The sequence below is a fragment of the Monodelphis domestica genome, chromosome 4 (assembly GCF_027887165.1).
Source record: "Monodelphis domestica isolate mMonDom1 chromosome 4, mMonDom1.pri, whole genome shotgun sequence".
Classification (NCBI taxonomy): Eukaryota; Metazoa; Chordata; class Mammalia; order Didelphimorphia; family Didelphidae; genus Monodelphis; species Monodelphis domestica.
The window spans coordinates 1987636-2009916 of record NC_077230.1 but is presented as its reverse complement, the minus strand read 5'-3'; the positions used below and the strand labels follow the sequence as shown (position 1 = coordinate 2009916).

Below are 22281 nucleotides of genomic sequence, written 5' to 3'. Positions count from 1 at the left end.
GAGAATAATTCTTCTTTCAGAAGAGTGCTGACTGGACCTTTTTTTTATTTTTATTTTTGGTGACCCTGTTCCTTTGAACTGACATGTGGTGAGTGTAAAGGCTGAACTGTTTCCCTTGGCCTTCTTGGAGGCACCAGCCTCTGAAGAGGCCCATCTTGAGGCTTTTTTGTCTTGGCTGAGGCCTCTGAACTCCTGCTTGGCTCAGAGGAGGGTGGAGTGGCTATCTTTCTATTTTTTCCTTCTCATTCTCTCTTCCCTAAATTCTTTCCTCTTTATTGTAAAATAAACTACTATAAGTTCCATTTCTGACTTTAGTAATTCATTGGGGATTTAGTAATTAAATCCCTGGCAACCAACTGAAATATTATTCAGTCCAATCATAAATGTAACAAATGCCAAGACAACTCTGAGGAACAAATAAAGGTTGGAGGAGGTCAGTGGAACTATGTCCAAAATCAGGTCATTCTTATCCAGTAAATCCTCCTGGAGACTGGATCCCAGAAACCACTGCAACAGAAAAGTCTTTCCCCTTCCGAGGATGGTCTTGATTTGTCAGAAATTTGACTTGGGAAAGGGTAGACAGTCCAGGGCCTGAAGAGCCATGCCGTTGATTGGCAAGAGCCAACATTTTTCCGCTAATATAGAAGACAAATTAAGGGCCACATAACTGCTCCTAACTAATCTCAAGCACAGGGGTAAAGGAAAATGTTTAAAGCATTAATGAGGCCAATAATTGATATCACTCCCCTTAGGCCTGGGTTACTTGTTCTGTACCACTGACAAGGGCAGAAACAACTGTAACCACGGGCATAACTTTCTCCGGATCCTTGTTTTGCACTGTTTCCTCTGCATTTCTAATAGGCAACACAGGACTGCTGAAAGGGGAGGCAGGGAACCAAATATCCCAGCTTCTGTCATCTCTGTCACTGGAAAAGAAAAAGCTGTCGCCACTCTGACATTGTTTGGTGTGGACTATATGGAATGGTTCTGGTAGCGCCAGGGGTTCTCATTTGGTCTCACCCACAAGAACCTGCTTAGAGGATTTTGAAATGCTGGCAGATCGGGACCCTCAAAAGCACAGCTTTCCTCTGTGGTCAACCCTGTACAGCCTCTCCTGAATAACCTGAACAGAGCAGGGCTTTAGGAAGGGTCTTGGGCTAAAGTGGGACTGAAGGATCCTTACCACCTTGTTGGTGAACTGGCCTTTTACAGCTTTCCCAGCATTACTTGCAATCAATCGCCCCATGTTCCCGTCGTCACACACAAAACTCCTCAAGGGAAGAAGGCAAGCACCCAGGAGGGCAGCAGACTCTGTGCCATGAAGCCCGTTTCCAGAGATTGCATTTGTGCTGATAGCAGCACTTGCCCCAAATACAGTGGTTCCCAGCTCCTTTTCAGCTTTCACCAGCTGATCAGCTCTCATCTAAAGCTGTGTGGCAGGATAGAGCCCGAGCTAAGTTCTGAAGCCAGTCTGCTGAGGCAGGTCGGTCACAGAGATTGACCTTCTCATCTCTCAAACCTATTTCCCTTTAAGTGCTTTGCCCCTTCCCATACAGATCTTTGGGGGATCTGGAGGGGACAATAATTCATCTGCGTGGGATCAAGTGAGAATAATTCCCTATTTCAGCCCCCTAAAAAAAGAAAGAAAAAATGGACTCTGTCCAAAGATCCTAATAAATGTAATTACCTCGAACACGAAATCCTCAAAAAGCTCAAAAGCACGTCAAAGAAAAGTGTTCCAGAGAACACAAGCACTGGATTCACTAACGTCACACAATCAGGAGTCAATGGTTCAACCATTCATCGGGGTTCTATTTAAACTTCTCGTGCACTCTGCCCAATTCCTTGGTAAATACCTACCCGCCTCCTGCTCCCTTGGCTCATGCAATCACCCTGCTCCCTGGAGTGTCAACAAAATTATTCTGGAACTTTTAGTCATACTGGGAGTTCCAACTATCCTGCTCATTTCAGTCCTCATTCTCCTGTCTCACGGCTCCAATCTCAGTGAGATTCAGTAGGACCGGCCACTCTAGAACTCAGACTTCTTGCTTGTACAGTCAGTTCCACTAGCTGCTCCTCAATTTTCTTATGTTTTTAATTAGCTAATTTGTTTGTTTGTTACACTAAAGCTAGCAGGTATCTCCCATCTTCCCTTTCCTCCTCACTCTAGAGAAAGCATTTTGCAATGAAAAGACCTATCTATGTACATATAAAACGTGTTTCTGTTTATCCGTTCTTTCTCTGAAGGAGGATATGGAAGTTATTCTTCAAACAGTACTTCCGTTGCTGTATAGACTGTTCTATTGGATCTGCTCATTTCACTCATCCTAATTTCATGCGAGTCTTTATTAGCGTCTTCATCTTTTCTTGCAGCACAGTAGTCGTCCATCACATCATACACTACTTGTTTAGCCAGTCCCCAATTGAGGGGCACCCCTTCACAATTTCTACTTCATGGCCACCCAAATTCCTCTCCTATCCAGAAATCTTATAGCGTATATAACACGCGCCTTGTTTTCACTGCACATTCCCTTCAAGCTGAGATCTGCCTCTTGCTGTTGAATACACTGAGCCACTTCACTTCTAGCCCTTTTCTGCTAGCTATCCAGCATCTTCAGAATGGTCAGCGACAAGAGAATACTGGAATTGATGCTTTCTTTAGCCTCTCCAGAATTCGCTAATCTAATTGCTCTGCATGAGTGGCAGCTTTCTTCCTTTCCCATGGAGGATTCCCTATATATGATCAGGTAAAGTGATGCCACCATGCAGTATATGGCCATCCATTCATCCCATTCATTATATTTACAGCAGCACTTTTTGCTGGGGCAAAGAGTTAGAAATAACTAAGGAACAAATGGAACTTTGTGGTATTGAAAGAAATATCCAAAGGGACGGGATAAAAAACCAAACAAACGCACAGAAAATGTGTCTAAGTTGATCCCAAGTAAGAAGTAGAACCGGAAGAACTATGTATACAAAGCCGACACCGCCATACCATCAAGCCGTTTTAAAGGCTTAAGAGAACACTGACCGATGCAATCAATAACACGGGCCCTGAAGATTAATGATGGAGAATGCCTCCTGCTTCTTGTTGGACTCTAAGGGTGGGGAGATCATTGCTTTCCCAAATAGAAGGGGGGCTTTTAGGAAGGGGCAATAAATAAAAGAGTGGAAAGATACACAAATTTTAAAAGCGAAAAGCATCAATAAAGAGTTTTTAAAAACACATAAAGCAGACAAGTAGAGAATTGGAGAAAGTATCATGGAGATGGGAAGATCAAGAGAGCTAAGGCCACGTTGAGTAGCGCCATATATAATTTAGTGTAAATTAAAAGGAACCAACTATAGTGGATTTGCAGTTTTATGCACAATCTGCATTTTCTGGCTTTTGTAACATGGAAATGTTGATGAATATGATTTTCTAGTTTATGAATAGAAAAAAATTGCCCAGAACACTTACTTGTTTTTCAAGTGCAACCACAGTACAAGGAGAAGGAAAAAAAATATATTTGCTTATATTCTTAATGGAGAAATTCTGTTTTCATACAAATCATCTCTCCAAAACCTTGTAAATAAACTACCCAAAATTCATACTCAGTCAACCAAAAAACACTTATTAAGTGCCTACCATGTAAGTACTATGTAACATGCTAGAGATACGTAAAAAGGCAACATTTCGTGTGCTGAAGATACTTCTGTTCTGCTAAGTTAATAAACCACAAATAGAAAATTATTCTCCTAGGTCCACAAAAACCAATGTAATACTTTTGAAAAATCAATAGAATAACATTCATGGAAAAGAGAGAAGTAAAACAGCAGAACATTTTCGACTGGTAAAACTATACACTTCTGTAGTTTACTATTGTTAAATTAAAAATGTAGGCAGGTGATTTATTCAATAGCTAATCATCCAACTACACTTAAAATCTTATTTAAAATGCTCCATTATTACCTCCTGAATATTATTTTTGAAATCTCTACTTTATTATTTATAGTGTTCAAGTTTTATCAGGTTACCCCAGGTACAAGTAAAAAGGACCATCTCTACTTGTTTCTATGCCTTTTAACCTTTAAAAGATATATATACAGGGGAAGCTGGGTAGCTCAGTGGATTGAGAGCCAAGCCTAGAGACAGGAGGTCCTGGGTTCAAATCTGGGCTCACACACTTCCCAGCTGTGTGACCCTGAGCAAGTCACTTGACCTCCATTGCCTAGCCCTGACCACTCTTCTGCCTTAGAACCAATACACATTATTGATTCCAAGACAGAAGGTGAGGGTTTAAAAATATATATATATATATATATATATATATATGTGTGTGTGTGTGTGTGTGTGTGTGTGTGTGGGTACACACACACACATACACACGCGCTCCTCTTAACCTTTATTTTAAAAAAAGGTATTGCCAAACAAAAGTCGAGTTCTTTGCTTTTTCTTTTGGTCTCTTCCTCCTTATCAAATGATCCCAATATGGGTATCCGCTGTGTATCATTTAACCTTTGTTGCTCTTTGATATTGTATTACAATATTGTAGCCCTCTTGTGCTTCTGCAAGCCTTGTCTCCTTTATTCTCCCCCACTTCACGTGATTTCTCTGTTTCTACAACAGCCCACACTTCTGGTAATCCTTTTTACGGCAGCTTTTTGGGCACTGCAGACTTCGGATTCTATCGGGGTAGGACTGTACACAGTAGCCTAAACGATAAAGTGAAGAGCTCCCTCGGCCACTGGGAATGTCTTGGCCAGCTGCCTCCGGCATTCGTTCTCCCCAAGGCCCTGCGATAGTCTAATGCGTCCATTCCCCAATCCAGAACTCTAGCAGAGGTCGGAGCACGCGCACTACTTTAGAAAAACGGTGTTCAGGGTAAAAATGAGTGAAATGCACTTACCAAACTTCCAAAGAAAAACGGTTGCAATCACAGCACCAACTACTATTACTCCAACGCTAACGGCAACACACACTGCTCTCTTAGCTCCTAGAACAAGGTGGGCACAGGAAAGCGTGAGACAAGGCAGACCCGCACCAACCGCCTCCTCCTCGCATGATGCAAGCTGGGAAGCACGCTTTGGCCTCTCCAAACCTCCTTCCCGGTTTCCACTCCAGGATTCTTAAGAATGAGAAACAACAGCACCCGGCTGGGTTCCTTCTCACTTACCTCTGCATCTGGAAGACAGCGTGCCGGAGACGTGTCACCAAGTGCCTGACCGTGCTAGCATTATGGGTGCACCTACATGCGTACAGCTCTGACCCCTTCAGCTTCCTCCGTATAGCTAAGCAAACTCCGTCACGTTTACCTTAGCTAGACTCTCGGAAGTAAATAACCGGGCGAGTGCCTTAAAGACCCCCGAAAAAGCTGAATGGAGCCCGTTACGAATAAATACTCCTGCTCTGCTGGAGGGGGAAAGTGTTATTAACAAGGCAGTAATAAGAAGAGTGTTTGCAGGAAACTTGAAGGCCAGGTCTGTGACCACTCAGAGGTAAAAACCAAGGCAGAGGTGAGGAAAAGTCAGCGTACTACCATTTACTCGGGAAATGACGGCTATAAGCAACAGTATGCAAGAGAAAGAAGGGTGAAGCAGCGCGTTTGTCCCAGATTTTAAATATTATAACAATGTCTACATAGTGTTTGGAGCTTCGAGGGATATTCTCAAGCCTGATGATGCCATCTTATTTCAGGCAGATTGTGCCGTGTCTCCGGACATCAGTTTCATCTTCATCAAAAGTAAAGGAGTTGTACCAGGTAATCTCTGTTCTGGTTCTAACATTCCATGCTTCTACAATTTCTTTTCTAGAGCTGAGAACGTGACTTAAAAAGCTATAACTAGTTCTAAAGGGCTGATTTCAAATTCTAAAGATTTCTGTTGCACCCTGAGATCCAATTCTAACTTTTCGGGCACCCTAGGCAAGTCCTTTAAGTCCTTTTTTAAAAAGACCCTTACTTTCTATGTTAGAATCAATGCTAAGTATAGGTTACAAGGGAGGAAGGCTACACAACTCAAGCTAAGTGCCTTCCTCAGGGTTGCCTGGTTCGGAAGTTATCTGAGGTCAAATTTCAACCCAGGACTTTCCAGCTTCTGGCCTGGCTCCCTAGCCACTGAGCCACCTCGCTGCCCCAGGCCAGTTCACTTTTCTGAGCCTTTTCCTCATTTGAAAAACAAGGACAACAGTACTGGTGATAGTACCTCATTGGATTGTTATGAAGAAGCTAAAACAATAGAAATGGGAGCAACTATGTCTGTGGGTCTTGGAAAACTAATAAACATCTTACTGTCTACAAGGACTCCTGCTGAAGAGTGTCCCGAGTCTACCACAGTCCTGTAGGTCAGATGGTCTAAGAGTATTATCTGTTTTAATGATAAAACGAATTCCAAACAGACCCTTCAGGAGCAGCTCGGACTTGTATGTGGAACTAAAGACAGGACATATTTTACCAAAGCCCAGAGGAAAGTAAAAAGGCGAACTAAAACAGCACCAGAAGTAATGTGACATTAGAGCGAAGCGTGGCACGCTTCTGATCTCTTAATGAGGAAACGAAGGATGAGTGAAATGATTTATTCAAGGGAACATTTCCGAAGCAGAAAGAGTTCTAGACTCAAAGTGAAGGCTCAGATTCCGCTCCGTATAAGTATCCTAACAAGTTCGGTAGCCAGGGGCAGGGCAGTTACCTTCATCTCACCATCGTGAGATGGATTCTCGAAATCGTTAACCTCTAGAGAATCCATCTCACGAAATTTGATGAGAATCAAAGCAGATAATATAAAGCACTTCATAGGGCTTAAAGAATCGCCTGTGTGGGCTACAATTAGTGGCAGAAAATAGATGAACCAGAACTATAGCCCAGCCCTATACTTGTGCCTTTGTGCCTCCATTTGCTTGGAAGAATGAGAAAAGCTTTTTAAGAGATTCTCCAAAGAATACACAAGAGGAAATGGTGAAGCTGGGAGTGGAATCTAAGTGAAGGGGAGAGCAGTCCTTGTCTAACCCACCTCTCCCTCCTTCCCTCCTGGCAAAAGTTCTTTAGGCCAAATGAGTCCTCTGGTAACATTTCTGGCAAATATTTTAAAGGGGCTCTTCCAGAACACACACCGAATAATTGTGCTTCCAGTCCTCACCTGGAGACAACAACGCTAACTATTAACAGCAGGGCATGAGCTTGATTGACTGTCATTATAATTCTCAGCACCTGACCAAAGGGTGCTTCATTTGTAGGAAATAAAAGGAGGTGTGGCATAATCCATATCTGCAATCACACCGACAATACTGAACAGGGTCACTTAGTTCTTTCATGTCTTACAGAATCCTTCCCGGAAGATGGGCGTCTCATTAAGCTGGCCCAGATTTCCTTTTCAGCAAGAGTTATTTAAATGAATACTTCTTTCTTTCTTGCCTCCCTTTTTATTAATTAAAACATTTTTTAAAATGAAAAATAAAAAATCAGTTGAACTAGTAGAACTAGTTGAATTTAGAGATTGAAATATCCTTTGGAAGGGTGACTCATGTGGATTGTCTCCAGGGATCTTTGCTTTGCGCTATTGGTAATTTTATAAATCATTTGGCTAAAGGCATAAGGGATATGCTTCTCCCATTTGTAAGTGACAGAAAACAACTAGAGAAAATCAACATAGAGGACAACCCAATAGTAAAAGACTCGAATGCTGTGCTGAATCAAGTAGGACACAACTCAACAGAAATAAACATGGCGTCTACTTCAAAATGCAAGACGGGAGATGAGCTCGATGTTGTCAGGGAAAAAATGCCAGGGATTTGAATGGACTGAAATCTTAATTTGTGTCAGCACTCTTAAACTAACTCTAGAAGTTCATGCAATCTAGGCCATTTCAGGAAAGGCAGAGCTTTCCAAAATAAAGACGTAGAAGTTGTCTTCTATTGCCTCTGCCCTGGTCCAACGGTAGCTGGAGATTTAGATTTAGATTCTCACCTCTGCATTGTAAGAAGGACACTGATAAACTGAAGCACGTCCAGAGGAAGGTAATCAGGATGGTGAAGAGTCTTAAACTGAGGCCATAATAAGACAGATCGAAAGAGCTAAAAGAGGGAAAATTCAAGGACAAAATGATAACTGCACTCAAGTATTTGAAGAGCTATCAAGTCAAAAAGAAATTCTATCTGTTTGGTTGGGTCTTAGAGGGTAAAAGTAGGAGCAATGGAGGGCAGTTTTGAAAAAAGACAAATTTAGGCTTGTGAGATGAACTTCCTATGGATAGAGGGCGTTATTTCTCAGGTCTCAGTTAGACTAGACAACCAGAGGTCCCCTTTTACTCTGGGATTCTGAATTGGTGTTCCAATACTGCCAATGTTTTGTGCTCTACATAGGATATACTTGGTTTGGATTCCCAAGTAGACTGCCCAGAATTAGGGGATTATAGGCAGCGAAGTCTACTAGAGGGATGGACAAGTCAGACAACGTAGGTATAAATCCTAACTCTGCCGCTTAGTAACCATGTGGCCTAGGACAAACCCAGTTACATTCCTGGGCCTCTATTTCTTCATGTGTAAAATAAGCTGATTTGAAAGGAGCTTCCCGAGATCCCTTTCTGCCCTAACATACAGCAATTCAATAAATGAAAAAGCTCCCTGGTCTGGGCAGAGAACAAACCGGCAGTCCTGTTATTCCGATATTTTTGCCCAATGAGCCTAACCCTAGTATAAACAGAAGTGTAACCATAATATAGTCCGGGTGCCTGCGAGCAGGTAGAATGAATAACCCTGCCGCTCCAACAGGGAAAACTCAGACACCTATTAGAGTACAAGGTAGCAGAATCGCTATGTGAAGAACGAATGAGAGGGAAGGCAGAAAGAAGGACGTTTAGAGTTCAGGGAGAATTCTGTAGGGAGTAGGAAAAAGTGAAGACGGAAGAAAAAAATCAGTTTGAAAGACAGTCTAACCCCAGAAATCAGCTGTTCTTAAAGGTCCAACCCACGGTCTACCACAAAGAATGTTTGTTGCGCTGACTGCAAAGAAAGAGTTTAAATGTAGAAAGCCATCAGTGGGATATTTCAATATCAGCTAATCTCACGTAGAAATCCAAATCATTAGTTCCATATTATTAGAGCTGATATATACGTAGCACTGGGCTAGGAAAAAAAGGAGACAAGGAAATGCAAGACACAACCCTTGCCTTCTAGGAGTTTATAATGCAACAAGACATACACATACATCTGAGAAGGTTAAGCAAGAGTGAAAAACATTTGAGAAGTGTTCAAAATGTGCTCCCCAAAGGGTTCAAAAATAAAGGCCATGAAATTGAGGTTGGAGGAGAACACTATGAGCTTGATCATTTCAGAACGCCTGTGAAAAAGGTCAGATTAAAGGTGGCTCTTGTAGGGTGGGCAGCATTTGAATACTTAGCAGAAATAGCACAAGTCTCAAGCAAGGAAAACAATGTGAGGTGGTCGTAGGATTCCTGCTGGGGAAGGTTGAATGGACAGGACAGGACAATAAACTAAAGCTTCCTAAATGGCACAGTTATTTGGGGAAAAAAAGTAAAATAGATCATACTTGAAGTACACACTATCCCAGATGAAGATTTAGGTTGTAAATGGGCTGCTGCTGGTGCTGAAGTATGAGTGAGAACTCTTGGGATGTACTGAGGCACTGCTGGAGGACAATATGAAGCTGGGTAAGGTACATAAGCATTCACAAGGTGCTCTGGAGGATAATGTTCCACTTGGTAACCATGGTTTTCATAATATGGTCCAAATACTGGTGGCCCCTAAATAATTGAGAAGGGAGAAAAAAGGCACATTTCTCAGTTGTCCTAAACAATTTTTAAAAAACACATCCAATTCTGACAGACAAGTAAAAAAGCAATCGCCATCCTAAAGTAAAAATGATGCAACCAAAATCTTCAATATTAAATCAACGTAATCGACTTTAAGAAGAAACGAGAAAAATGAGCTCATGATTATTTCATTCCGTCCAATTTCCAGGAAGGCATTTAGCAACCTTGTCTTCCATACCTAAGGAAAAAATTCATTCTAACATTTGCTAAGTACCTACCAAGTATGAAGTGAGAAAGGTAGCTTGGCATGGCAGACAGAGGGCTGGATTGGAAGTCCGCCTTCAACCTATACTGATCGTTTGACCCTGGGTAAGTCATTGTTCATGACCTGTAATTCTTAGAAGACCATGAGTTTTAAAACTATCTTTAGTTATATGAAAAAATGCTGCAAATCACTATTAATTACAGAAACGTACCATCTCATATTCATCAGACTAACTGACATGACAAAAAAAGTGACAGATGTTGGACTGGAACCATGAGCCCAAAGGGTCCTAAAACTGGGCATATCCTTTGACTCAGAACCGCCAGCACTAGGTCTGTGTTCCACAGAGATCAAGCATGAGAGAAAAGGACCTACCTGCCCAAAAATATTTAGAGCAGCTTTTTTGTGATGACAAAGAACTGGAAACGGAAGAGATGCCCATTCATTGGGGAACCGATGGACAAGTTGTGATTGTAATGGAATACTGTTGTGCCAGAAGAATGGTAGACAACAACAACAACAACAAAAGAACCCTGTCGTCTTCTATGTAGTGAAATGAGCAGAATGTTGTATGCAGTAACAACAGTAGTGCACTACAGCCACCCGTGAATGACCTAAGCATTCTCAACAAGGCAAAGATCCAGGATAACTCGGAGACTCGTGACTATCCACCACCACAGAAGGAGCTGACAAAGTCTGAACGGGGGTTGAGGTGTACCATTTTTCACTTTATTTTCTCTAGTGTAAGTCTTATTCATGGCATAATGGAAAAATCAATAATCACCTTCAAAGTTTGAGTTATAGAACACATCCCAGGATAAATTAATCGAGGTCATTCCTCCCTTTCACTGGTAATATTATCAATAACAACAACAAAGAAAAATAGAAAAAGTGCTTGGTGCTAGTGGCCAAGGATTTAAAATGGCAGTTGTTGCCTTCAAAAGTCTGACAAAGTTATGGGGTCAAAAGATAGTAAGGACTCTAGAAAACAGAGAGAACATTCAGCCCAGGGAATCAGAAAACAGACCAGGAGATGCAATCTGAGGATTGTGAGAGGTAGAGATGAGGTAGGATTGGACGGACGGACATCTTTATAAAGATGCTGAGCTCGGCAGTGGATTGTTTGACTAGTAGCCCAGTTTGACGGTAAGTAATGCCTGTGCAATGACAGGAGAAAAGAACGAGAAGGCCATCTGGTAGATTGAGGAGCATTTGATTCCAGAGATAATGGGAAGCAACTGGAAATGTTTAAACAGAGGAGAGGTATAAGCGGTACTTAACAAGCAGTATTTTGGTCTTGGTGAGAAGGCTGGATTAGAAAAGGGGAAAGAAGAAGCAATTAGATGGCTACTGTAGCAGCCCGAGAAATGGTCCTCCTTGATAGAGCGCTCTTCCTCCTTAGACGACCTTATTTGCAGTCGGCATACATGTTATATATTCCCCAACACCTAAAAGCAAAAGTGAAAAACAATCTTCCAGGAAAGAGGCAAAAGCAGAATTGTAGCTACAGACAGAGAGAGAAATGGGAAGGAAGGAAGGAAGGAAGGAAGGAAGGAAGGAAGGAAGGAAGGAAGGAAGGAAGGAAGGAAGGAAGGAAGGAAGGAAGGAAGGAAGGAAGGAAGGAAGGAAGGAAGGAAGGAAGGAAGGAAGGAAGGAAGGAAGGAAGGAAGGAAGGAAGGAAGGAAGGAAGGAAGGAAGGAAGGAAGGAAGGAAGGAAGGAGGGAGGAAAAGGGAGGAAGGGAGGGAAGGAGGGAGGGAGGGAGGGAAGGGAGGGAGGGAAAGAAGGAAGGAAGGAAGGAAAGAAGGGAGAGAAGGAAGGAAGGAAGGAAAGAAGGGAGGGAGGGAGGGAAGAAGGGAGGGAGGGAGGGAGGGGAATGAGGGAGGGAAAGAAGGAAGGAAGGAAGGAAAGAAGGGAGGGAGGGAGGGAAAGAAGGAAGGAAGGAAGGAAGGAAGGAAAGAAGGGAGGGAGGGAGGGAAAGAAGGAAGGAAGGAAGGAAGGAAGGAAGGAAGGAAGGAAGGAAGGAAAGAAGGGAGGGAGGGAGGGAGGAAGGGAGGAAGGGAGGGAGGGAGGGAGGAAGGGAGGAAGGAAGGAAGGGAGGGAGGGAGGGAGGGAGGGAGGGAGGGAGGGAGGAAGGAAGGAAGGAAGGAAGGAAGGAAGGAAGGAAGGAAGGAAGGAAGGAAGGAAGGAAGGAAGGAAGGAAGGAAGGAAGGAAGGAAGGAAGGAAGGAAGGAAGGAAGGAAGGGAGGAAGGGAGGGAGGGAGGGAGGGAGGGAGGAAGGGAGGGAGGGAGGGAGGGAGGAAGGGAGGGAGGAAGGAAGGAAGGAAGGGAGGGAGGGAGGGAGGGAGGGAGGAAGGAAGGAAGGAAGGAAGGAAGGAAGGAAGGAAGGAAGGAAGGAAGGAAGGAAGGAAGGAAGGAAGGAAGGAAGGAAGGAAGGAAGGAAGGAAGGAAGGAAGGAAGGAAGGAAGGAAGGAAGGAAGGAAGGAAAGAAGGGAGGGAGGGAGGGAGGAAGGGAGGAAGGGAGGGAGGAAGGGAGGAAGGGAGGGAGGGAGGGAGGAAGGGAGGAAGGAAGGAAGGAAGGGAGGGAGGGAGGGAGGGAGGAAGGAAGGAAGGAAGGAAGGAAGGAAGGAAGGAAGGAAGGAAGGAAGGAAGGAAGGAAGGAAGGAAGGAAGGAAGGAAGGAAGGAAGGAAGGAAGAAAGGAAGAAAGGAAGAAAGGAAGAAAGGAAGAAAGGAAGAAAGGAAGAAAGGAAGAAAGGAAGAAAGGAAGAAAGGAAGAAAGGAAGAAAGGAAGAAAGAAAGAAAGAAAGAAAGAAAGAAAGAAAGAAAGAAAGAAAGAAAGAAAGAAAGAAAGAAAGAAAGAAAGAAAGAAAGAAAGAAGGAAAGAAAGAAAGAAAGAAGGAAAGAAAGAAAGAAAGAAAATGGTGTAAAAATCAAATCAAATTAATTGGGCAGCAAATTAGATACCAGGAGCAAGAGAAAGGGAAGGAAGCTGAACTTGAGAGTTTGGGGGAAACCGGTCAGTTGAAGGAGGGAAGATAACTGGCTGTCTGAGGTGTCCTCCAGGTGGAGACATAGAGCAGAAAACGAGAAATTAAGGATTAATTCAGAGGAAAAGTCATGATTGGCTGCAGAGCTCTGGGGAGCCATCTTCATGAAGGTAGTGAGCACATGGGAAACGCGATCACCAAATAGGAAAAAAGACCCCAGGGCAGAAATCTTAAGGAAACTGAAGCTAAAGGGGGAGAAAATTGATTACTGTTAAAAACAAAGCAAAGAATGAATAGAAAGGCAAGACATTTTAAAAATGAGAGAACATAGTCGTGGAAACCAAGGTAACAAAAGCATACTCCCCTCTAACATTTTCTCTCTTGGCTGAATCATATCTCTTGTATAGTCAGGCCTCTCAGAAGACAAATTATTCATGTATTTCACTGAAAAACTAAATCCAATCCATTCATCGGTTCCCTTTTCTCCTCATCTCACAAACCCCTGATGCTTTTTTTGCTCAGTTGTTTAGTTGTGTCAGACTCTTATAATCCATGGAGTTTTCCAGCAAAGACACTGGAGTAGTTGGATATTTCCTTCTACAGCATATCATTTTGCCAGGCAGAGGTTAAATGACTTACCCAGGATCACATCCCTAGAAAATATTTGACGCTAGATTTGAATTCAGGTCTTCCTGATTCCAAGCCCAGTACACTACCATTGAGCCACCAGCTACTTCTCTCCCTGATAGAATGCACTGCCCCCTACTCCCAACTATCTCTTTCTTCATTCCAGTCTCTCATTCAGAAGTGGCCTTTTTCCATGCCAAGGCCAACATTCTATCCTCTATCTATTTTTGCTTCTCAGCCAAACTCCCATCAGTCAGCGCTTCCATGTATTCTCCTCTCACGCAAATGCTCTATAATCTGGATTCTAGGTCACTCAGCTAGAATTGCTCTCTCTCCAAAGTTACAAAGCATTTCTTAATTGCTCAACCGAATGGCCTTTTCTCAATTCTCATCCTTCTGGAGCTCTTTGCAAGCGGCATTTTACACTACTGACTACCCTCTCTCTGCATTCTCTCTCATTCTCCTCCTCCTTTCCTTTTGCCATATAACACATCATACCCAGCCTCTACAGGGCCTTATTTGCTTTCCTGTCTATGTGTGCTCATGTGAGATCTGACAGCTCACCAGGATTCAATTCTCCAAATAAAACAGATCTCTACGCCTGGTCCTATTTACTCTCTCTTCCGATTTCTGTCTCATCCAGCCGGGCACCTAACACACCTCTTGAAAGAATTTCTGCAAGCATCTCGGACTGAACAAGCCCAAAAGGTGACTTGTCATTTTCCCCAAACCCACATCCTTTCCCGAGCCCCCATTCCTGTTACGCGTATCCCAGCCCACTCAGCCATCCAGGCTACGACCTAGGCGGCATCCTCAACTACTCACACTTCTCCTCTCTGTCTCTCTCTCACACAAGCCCCCTCTTCTCATAGTTCAGCTTTCCACCTCATTTGGTCTACATTACAAGTCTTCTCACTCTTTTTCCTGCCTCTTCTCTATTCTAAACTCTTTACGCCCCTCTTCCTTCCCATTTCTCTTACCTATGGCTCTTTTCCACATTTCCTATACACGGACCTACTTGCTTCCTCTCCCCTCTGAACCTTCCCCAGCTATCCCCTTTGCCTGAGAGGCCATCCCTTTAGTTTACTTCTGAGAATCTCCAGTTTCCTTCAAAACTCAGCCCAGAAAGCACGTTCTAAGGAGGAGCCCAGAAAGCACGTTCTAAGGAGGCCTTTCTTGGTTCTCTGACGGGCTCATGTCTTCTGCTCTGAAGGTACCTTCCATCTTGCTCTGTATTGATCTTACATTTACAGCACCCCCAAATTTAAGCTCCTGTGCACAGGGACTTCCTTGGGCCTTTTTTTGTGGCATCCCAGAACTTAGAACAATGCCTGGTAGGCAGGTAGACAGTCAACAAGCACAAGTATTTAATAAAAACTTTCTTGATTGACTTCTAATTTGACTTTTGGCTTTTCTGTTTTTTTCAGGAGTATTCATCGCATGTTCTGACAACTTGCAGCTTTAGGTTCAATTCAATAAATTTCTATTAATTACTGACTATGTGTCAGATATTGTGCTAAACAATGGGGATACCAAAAAATGGAAAAGAGAGCACCTGCCCTCACAGAGCTTATAATTTAATGGGGGAGACATGTGGACAAATATATAAAGAAAGTTATCTAGGGAGTAGCTAGCTGGCTCAGTGGATTGAGAACCAGGCCTAGAGACAGGAGGTCCTGGGTTCAGATCTGACCCCAGACACTTCCCAGCTGTGTGACCCTGGGCAAGTCCCTTGACCCCCATTGCCTAGCCCTGACCACTCTTCTGCCTTGGAGCCAATACAGAGTATTTATTCTAAGACAGAAGGTGAGGGTTTAAAAAAAAAAGAAAGTTACATAGAGAACAAATAAGAAATCATTAAAAGGGAAGCCCTCTTGTATAAGGTGAGGTTTTAGTTGGGACTTAAATAAAGGAAGCCAGAGAAGTCAGTAGTTGGAGAATAGACGTGGAGGACAACAAGCAAAGATTCCTGGAGCTGAAAAAATGGAGTGTATTATTTGTGGAACACCCAGGAAGCCATGGTCACTGGATCAAATACTGGGAGTTGGGGAAGAAATACAAGAAGGCTGGGAAAATAAGATGGGGACAGGTACGAATGCCAAACCAAGCTCTGTATTTGCTCCACAGGAGGGAAAAGGAAGTAATGGAGTTCATAAGTGGAATCAGGGGTGGGAGTGCCAAGATCGGCCAGATGTGTTTTAGTAAAATCACTTTAGAGGCTGAATTGGGAATGGATCGGGATGAGAAAAGACACAAGGCAGACCAACCTTCACCAGGTTGTTGCAGTAACCAAAGGCTCCTTTTGCTCAGATAATGGAAATTTAAGCGATTCTAACCATTTCGTATAGATACGGACCTTTCATTCTTTAGAAAACTGAAGCTTTCTGGGTAGAAAAAATGTGTGTTCATGATCCATCCCTTGATTTTCCTTGCTAAGTCTACCCCAGCCCTGATGAGTTGCCTAACCATTTCTGTCAAGCACTTGGTGTACATTTTCCCCTGACTGCTAATGATGTCCACTGAATTAAAATGACGTTACAGGGAACCAGAGAATAATCTCTTTGTATTCTGTTGCTCATTTAAACTCTAGGAAGAATGCTTTTTCCCTGATCTATGCTCTTCATACACTTTTTATCCTTAATTTTCTAGAATATTAGCAATCTTGAAAAGTAATTCTGATTGATGCGTTAGGATCTATCTTCCAAGACTCTCACGTGATTCTGTGTTTTCAAATTCTTTTAATAGTTCAATGATTTTTCTGATTCTGTATTTCTTTTTTATTCAAACATACTTTATTTTACCAATTACATGTAACAAAAATTTCAATATAAATTATCCAAAATCATGTGATCCAAATTGTCTTCCCTCCTCGTTTCCCTCCCCCCTCTCAGAAATGGCAAATAATTTGATCTGGATTATATATATATATATTATCTCCATATTGGCCAATGTTATAAGAGAATACTCATTAAACCAAAACCCCAGAATAAAAGCATAAAGCCCATATTAGTAATTTCCTTCATTACTTCTTCTTGATTTGCGGCAGAAAGGTTTTAATTCCTTAATTCTTTTTTTTTTAACGCTTACCTTTAGTCTTGGAATCAATTCTATGTATTGGTTCCAAGGCAGAAGAGTGGTAAGAGCTAGGCAGTGGGGGTTAAGTGACTTGTCCAGGGTCACCCAGCTGGGAAGTATCTAAGGCCAGATTTGAACCTGGGACCTCTTGTCTCTAGGTCTGGCTCTCAATCCACTGAACCACCCAGCTGCCCCTTATTATAGGCATTGTTGATCTTTTCTTTTGGCCAATTCCCATTTTTCCATTATCGAGAGCATACTTTTAGTAATTGTGTTAAATAAGTTGTGCATTATTTCTTTTTCTCATTACTATTTTTTCTTCTTGCTTATTATAATTCTTATGTTCAATCTGATGAAATGGTGTGCCTTTGTTTAAACAGCTGACTCAGGGACTAGTGCCACTTTTATACAATTGTTCCAGTCTATTTAAAAATGGTCAGTTTTCTTCTTTGGGATGTTCAGTCCCTAACCATTTTTTAAATCAGGTATTTATTTAATGTGGGGTTTCTATACAATGCAGAATCTTTGACCCACCTCTCTTCTTTCTCCTGAACCATCCTTTCTCATATATTTCCCTGCTTTTTCGTCTTTTCCTGCGTTTGTCCTGAAGGCACCAAGCATTAGAGAATACGTTGGTTGTCTTTCGTATTACATGTACAGTTTGATCCAGGGCTCATTTTTGCGCATTTTGAAGTGTCTTTTGGGAATTTTTCTTTCATTTTCATTGCCCCGGTACGTAACCTGGTTTAGATGCTCTATAGCAGCATTTTGCTTTGTTTCTTGCTCATTGTCTACTTAGTTTCTATTTTCTTTTTAAAAGTCATTTTCCAGTTTCTTACTATTCCTGTTAATGTTTCTGGAGGCAGATGTGAAAAGTCTAGATCCTTCAAACCTCTTAACCCACCTACATATACACAACTAAAAAAACAACAGAATCCCATGTAACATGCATAATAGGAGCAAAAGTGTTTTAACCACGTAAACATTTAAATGTTGCCATGAACTAACACATTTGTCATTAAAACTCGGTGACTTTAAAATAATGCCGATTTTGAAAGCCTAATAATTGACAAAATCCGATCACTTCATTAGTAAAATAATTTCATAGACCTTTTATACATTTTCAATAAACATCTACATGATGTTACATGTAGAATGAAGAATGTTATCTACAAAAGGGAATAATAATACTCTCCACTTTACAGTTATACATAAAAATCAGATGAAATGTCAGTGAAAAGGCCTTGAAATGTTAAAGTTGCATATAAATTTTAGCCATTATAATCATGAGACTTTTTAACATGGGATCCAAAGGGTTAGCATTCCCATTACAGGCACAAGTATATATTGGCAAGCTAGTATTACTGCACTAGCCATAACCCACCAATACAGCTCTCTTTAGTCCAAAGAACAAAACCTTAAAAAGAGCATCAGGAAAACTGGAAAAGCTATATGTGATCCTAAAATCATAATGTTGACATTGGAGAAGCAAAAGAAAACAAAGAAAATATTATTTAAAACTTGTAAGAATTCATTTGACCTGCGGCAAAGCATCTGCAAACAGGATATCCAAAAAAAAAAAAAATCCACACCATACAAAGGGCCATAAAAATTAGAATAATTTGACATTTGAAATATATTGAAAAAATAACAGAAATATGTAGGTATCCAATTAAGAGCAAGATATATTTTTAGATTTAAAGGAGTAAAACAAATACAAAGACTCATTCCCAGGTAAGGAAGCAGAATATATTGCGGATTGGGGGTCAAAATCACTTAATATAGAGTTAGAATGAACTGAGAAGAGGAGAGTTTCAGAAAGGAAGGGCCTTATTTTCTGGTTCAATGCGGAAAGTGTGCCTTTCCCAGTTCACTCAAAAAGGACCATGTGGCTAGGGAATAGTGTCTTCTTCCTTTGCTTTCTTCTCATATTCAAAAGGGGGAAGACACACACACACATTTTCTCCTGACTCAGTTTTCCCAGACTTTATCTACCTTCTTTTCTCCACCACACTTTCTCTAATAGTCTCTATGCCCCAATCAAAATAGGAAATGGCAATATCAAGAAAATGTGTATAATGGCTATCACAGTTTGGGGCACATTTGGCATCATGACGGAGAAAATGAGTCACTCTGAAACGGGTTCCTCTACCACTACTCACACCTTAGATTCACTTGGATCATGGAAAATTACTGGGGAAACAAGAAAATATATACACACTTGTTCAAGTAACACTTTGCTACTAGAACAAATTGTTCAAGAAATAAATTTCAAAAGCTTGGACCAGGTTGCAAATGGAATTGACAGAATCAGTTAAAGAACAAATAGCTAAAAAGGTAATAATTAACAACTTACTGTATTTAAAGCCATTTTGGTATGAACAGGAACAGCATCAGGCAATCTCAAGCATTTGAAGAATTCCCAAGGCCCTGGAAGAATTAGAATGTAATCTTTTTAATGGTTATTCTTGTAAATCTTTCTAATTATTTCTAGCAGTCTTCAAAGACAACTGTAAAATCTTCATTAACTTTCCTAAATATGAGTGGGGTAAGGGGGAGGGAATACACCAATTGCTACTGACATATACTGATAACCTTTTCATTCTCCTGTCTCAATATTTAAACTTCATCTCTTGCACCAAATTTTGGAGCCTGAAATGATCTGAAATGTCCAATTTCATCAATTATCACAGGAGGAAATTAAGTTCCAAAGAAGTTAAACATTTTTCTCAAAGTCACTTATGAGGTGCTTACAAAGTTGGTGACTACAAAGAACCAAACTCTCTCCATCCAAAGGGCACTGTTCTTTCCCTCTCACCTATCTTGGCTATCCATTTCTGGAGGATTCAACCCACCTGTGTTAACAAAACCAGTCAAATTCTTTTTATAAGATATACATACAAGTGGGACTTACGGTCAAGATGGCAGCTTAGAAGCAGCAAAAGTTCAGACCTCTGAAAACCCTTCCTTACCGATCACAAACTGAATGCTCCTAGGGGACTGAAATTCCAACTTAACAACAGGACAGAGGTGAGGAACCGTCCATCTGGACTCAAATCAAAAGGTACGCCCCCCCCCAAAAGCCAGAATCTGAGAACACTCAGGTCTAAGGGGAAGGCAGAATGAAGGTCCCAGGACCCCTCCCCCTAACCCAGAGTGCTGAGCCCCCAGCAGCAGCGGGAACCTCTGGGCCGGCAAAGAGGCTGTTCTGAAGGGAGCACCTTGAAAGCAACCTGGGTGAGACTCGGGGTGTCCAACACAGATGGCAGGGAAGCAGCCAGAGAGAGCCGGGGGTGGGGTGGGGGGACTGCATGGCTGGGTCCTTCCATCAGAGTCTCACCAGAGGCTTTTGCCTTGGGGCACATCCAGACAACCCAGTTAAACCTAATCCCATCAGGAGTCCTCAGAGATCAGTTAGGCCAGGACCCCTCCCCCCCAGAGTGCAGGGCCTCCCGAAAGGACAGGAACCTTGGGGTGGGCAAAGGCACTGGGGTACCTTGCAGACAGTGCTGTGCCAGGCTCAGAGCGTGGAAGTAAGGCAGCGGAGAAGCAGCTGGAGAGAACTGAGAGCAGTAACACCTGAAACGCCGGCAGGCAGGGGAGGGCAGACCCTGGGCTTCCCCGGGAAGACAGCTCAGCTGCGGAGAACGGAAAATTTGCCTGGGGCTAAAGCCTCAGATCATCAGACCTATACAATGAGAGCCAGGCCTCCTCACTCAGATTTCTGACTGGAAAGGGGAGGAAAAACCATAGAGATGGCAAACAGTGCAGAGGTGCAACAGCCTCCAAACACCAAGAAAAGCAAGAAGAAGGGGGTGACTTTGGACATATTTTATGGAGCAAAAATACAAAATATAGAGGAGATAAAAGAAGAATCACAAACAAATGCTCCAAAACTTTCCAAAAGAAATGGAAATGCTCCACAAGCTCTTGAAGAATTTAAATTGGAAATTATCAAAAAGATGGAAGCCTGGCAGGAAAAATGGGAAACAATGCAAAAGGAACTCAGCAATATGAGACCAAAATATGCAAATGCAGAAATAGCTCAAAGCTTCAAAAACAGGTCAGACAAAAATGAAAAGGAAAAAACAGTTTTTAAAGGTCAGAATCAGGCAACTGGAAGATAATGATCTTGCAAAAGAGCAAGAATGAATAAATCAAAGTCAAAAGACTAAAGAATTAGAAGATAACATAAAATATCTCACTGACAAGGTGACAGACCTGGAAAACAGAGGAAGGAGAGACAATCTGAGAATCATTGGTCTAATCGAAAAGCCAGAAATAAACAGTAATCTTGACATTATAATATATGATATCATCAAAGAAAACTGCCCAGAGATTCTAGAACAAGGGGACAAAATATGCATTGAAAGAGTTCACAGAACACTCTCTACATCAAATCCCCAAAAGACAACTCCCAGGAATGTAATTGCCAAATTCCAAAGCTTCCAAGCAAAAGAAAAAATCTTACAAGAAGCCAGAAAAAGACAATTTAGATATAAAGAAACGCCAATCAGGGTCACACAGGACCTAGCAATTTCCACTCTGAATGACCATAAGGCATGGAGCATGATATTCAGAAAAGCAAGAGAGCTAGGTCTTCAACCAAGAATCAGCTATCAAAACTGACTATATACCTCCAGGGGAAAGTATGGGCATTCAACAAAATAGAAGATTTCCAAGTATTTGTAAAGAAAAGACCAGAGCTCTGTGGAAAGTTTGACATACAAACACAAAGAGCAAGAGAAACTTGAAAAGGTAAATATGAAGGAAAGGGAAAAGGAGAAAAATGTTATCTTTTTCTTTTATTCAAACTCTCTTCTATAAGGACTACATTCATATCAAATTATATATATTAATATGTGGGGAAAATGTAATGTGTAACTCTCAAAAATATGCACCATTAGAGTAGTAAGAAGAATCACACATAGGGAAAGTTTGGGGCATCAAGATGATATGGAGAAAGGTGGGGGGGTAGAAAGAAAGGGGAAGGGGGGAATCGTTGATGGTACTAAGATATACTCCAAGAAATAGAAAAAAAACTAAATAGAATAATCTTTCTCACACAAAGATACACATGGGAAGGGGAGGGGAAGAATTCTCCTATAAGAAGGAGAGGAAGAGAGTTTTTACTTAAACCTTACTCTCAGTGAAATCAACTCTGAGAGGGAAGAGCATCTAGATCCATTCGGATCTTGAATTCTTGAATTCTATCTTATCCAACAGGGCAAGGGAGAAGGGGAAACCCTCTCATGGAGTATAGAGGAAAGGAGGATGGGCAGGAGAAAGAATTTGGAATTCAAAATTTTTCTTAAATGAATACTAAAAAATTGTTTTTACATGTAATTGAGGAAAAATAAAATATTGGGCTTTTATCTCAATTCCTCTCCAAACAACTTTACAATAGCATTCAAATCAAATTTTGGAGGGGCAGAGCTAACAAAAAGTCAAGGTAAGACATTTTTCTAACCTAAAAAAACTTGGGAGATTAGACAGGGGTCACACTTTGATTTGCTGGCACTGGGTAAAACTGGTGCTGACCAGCAATTCTATTACCTACACATAGTCTTGGTTTGCAGCTCCA

General features: G+C 41.7%; 1 protein-coding gene across 2 annotated transcripts in view; it reads right to left on the bottom strand.

Moving 5' to 3' along the window:
• Positions 1–22281, bottom strand: part of TMPRSS2 (transmembrane serine protease 2) — a 119143-nt gene that overhangs the window by 55282 nt on the left and 41580 nt on the right. For both annotated transcript variants that reach the window (XM_056825952.1, XM_056825951.1), the window contains exons 2-4: positions 19054–19127; positions 9522–9735; positions 4890–4976 (exon numbers count right to left, since the gene is read on the bottom strand). In XM_056825952.1, coding sequence (XP_056681930.1) covers positions 4890–4976; positions 9522–9735; positions 19054–19068 — 316 coding nt within the window. In that variant the 5' untranslated portion in view covers positions 19069–19127. The remainder of the gene's footprint in view (positions 1–4889; positions 4977–9521; positions 9736–19053; positions 19128–22281) is intronic.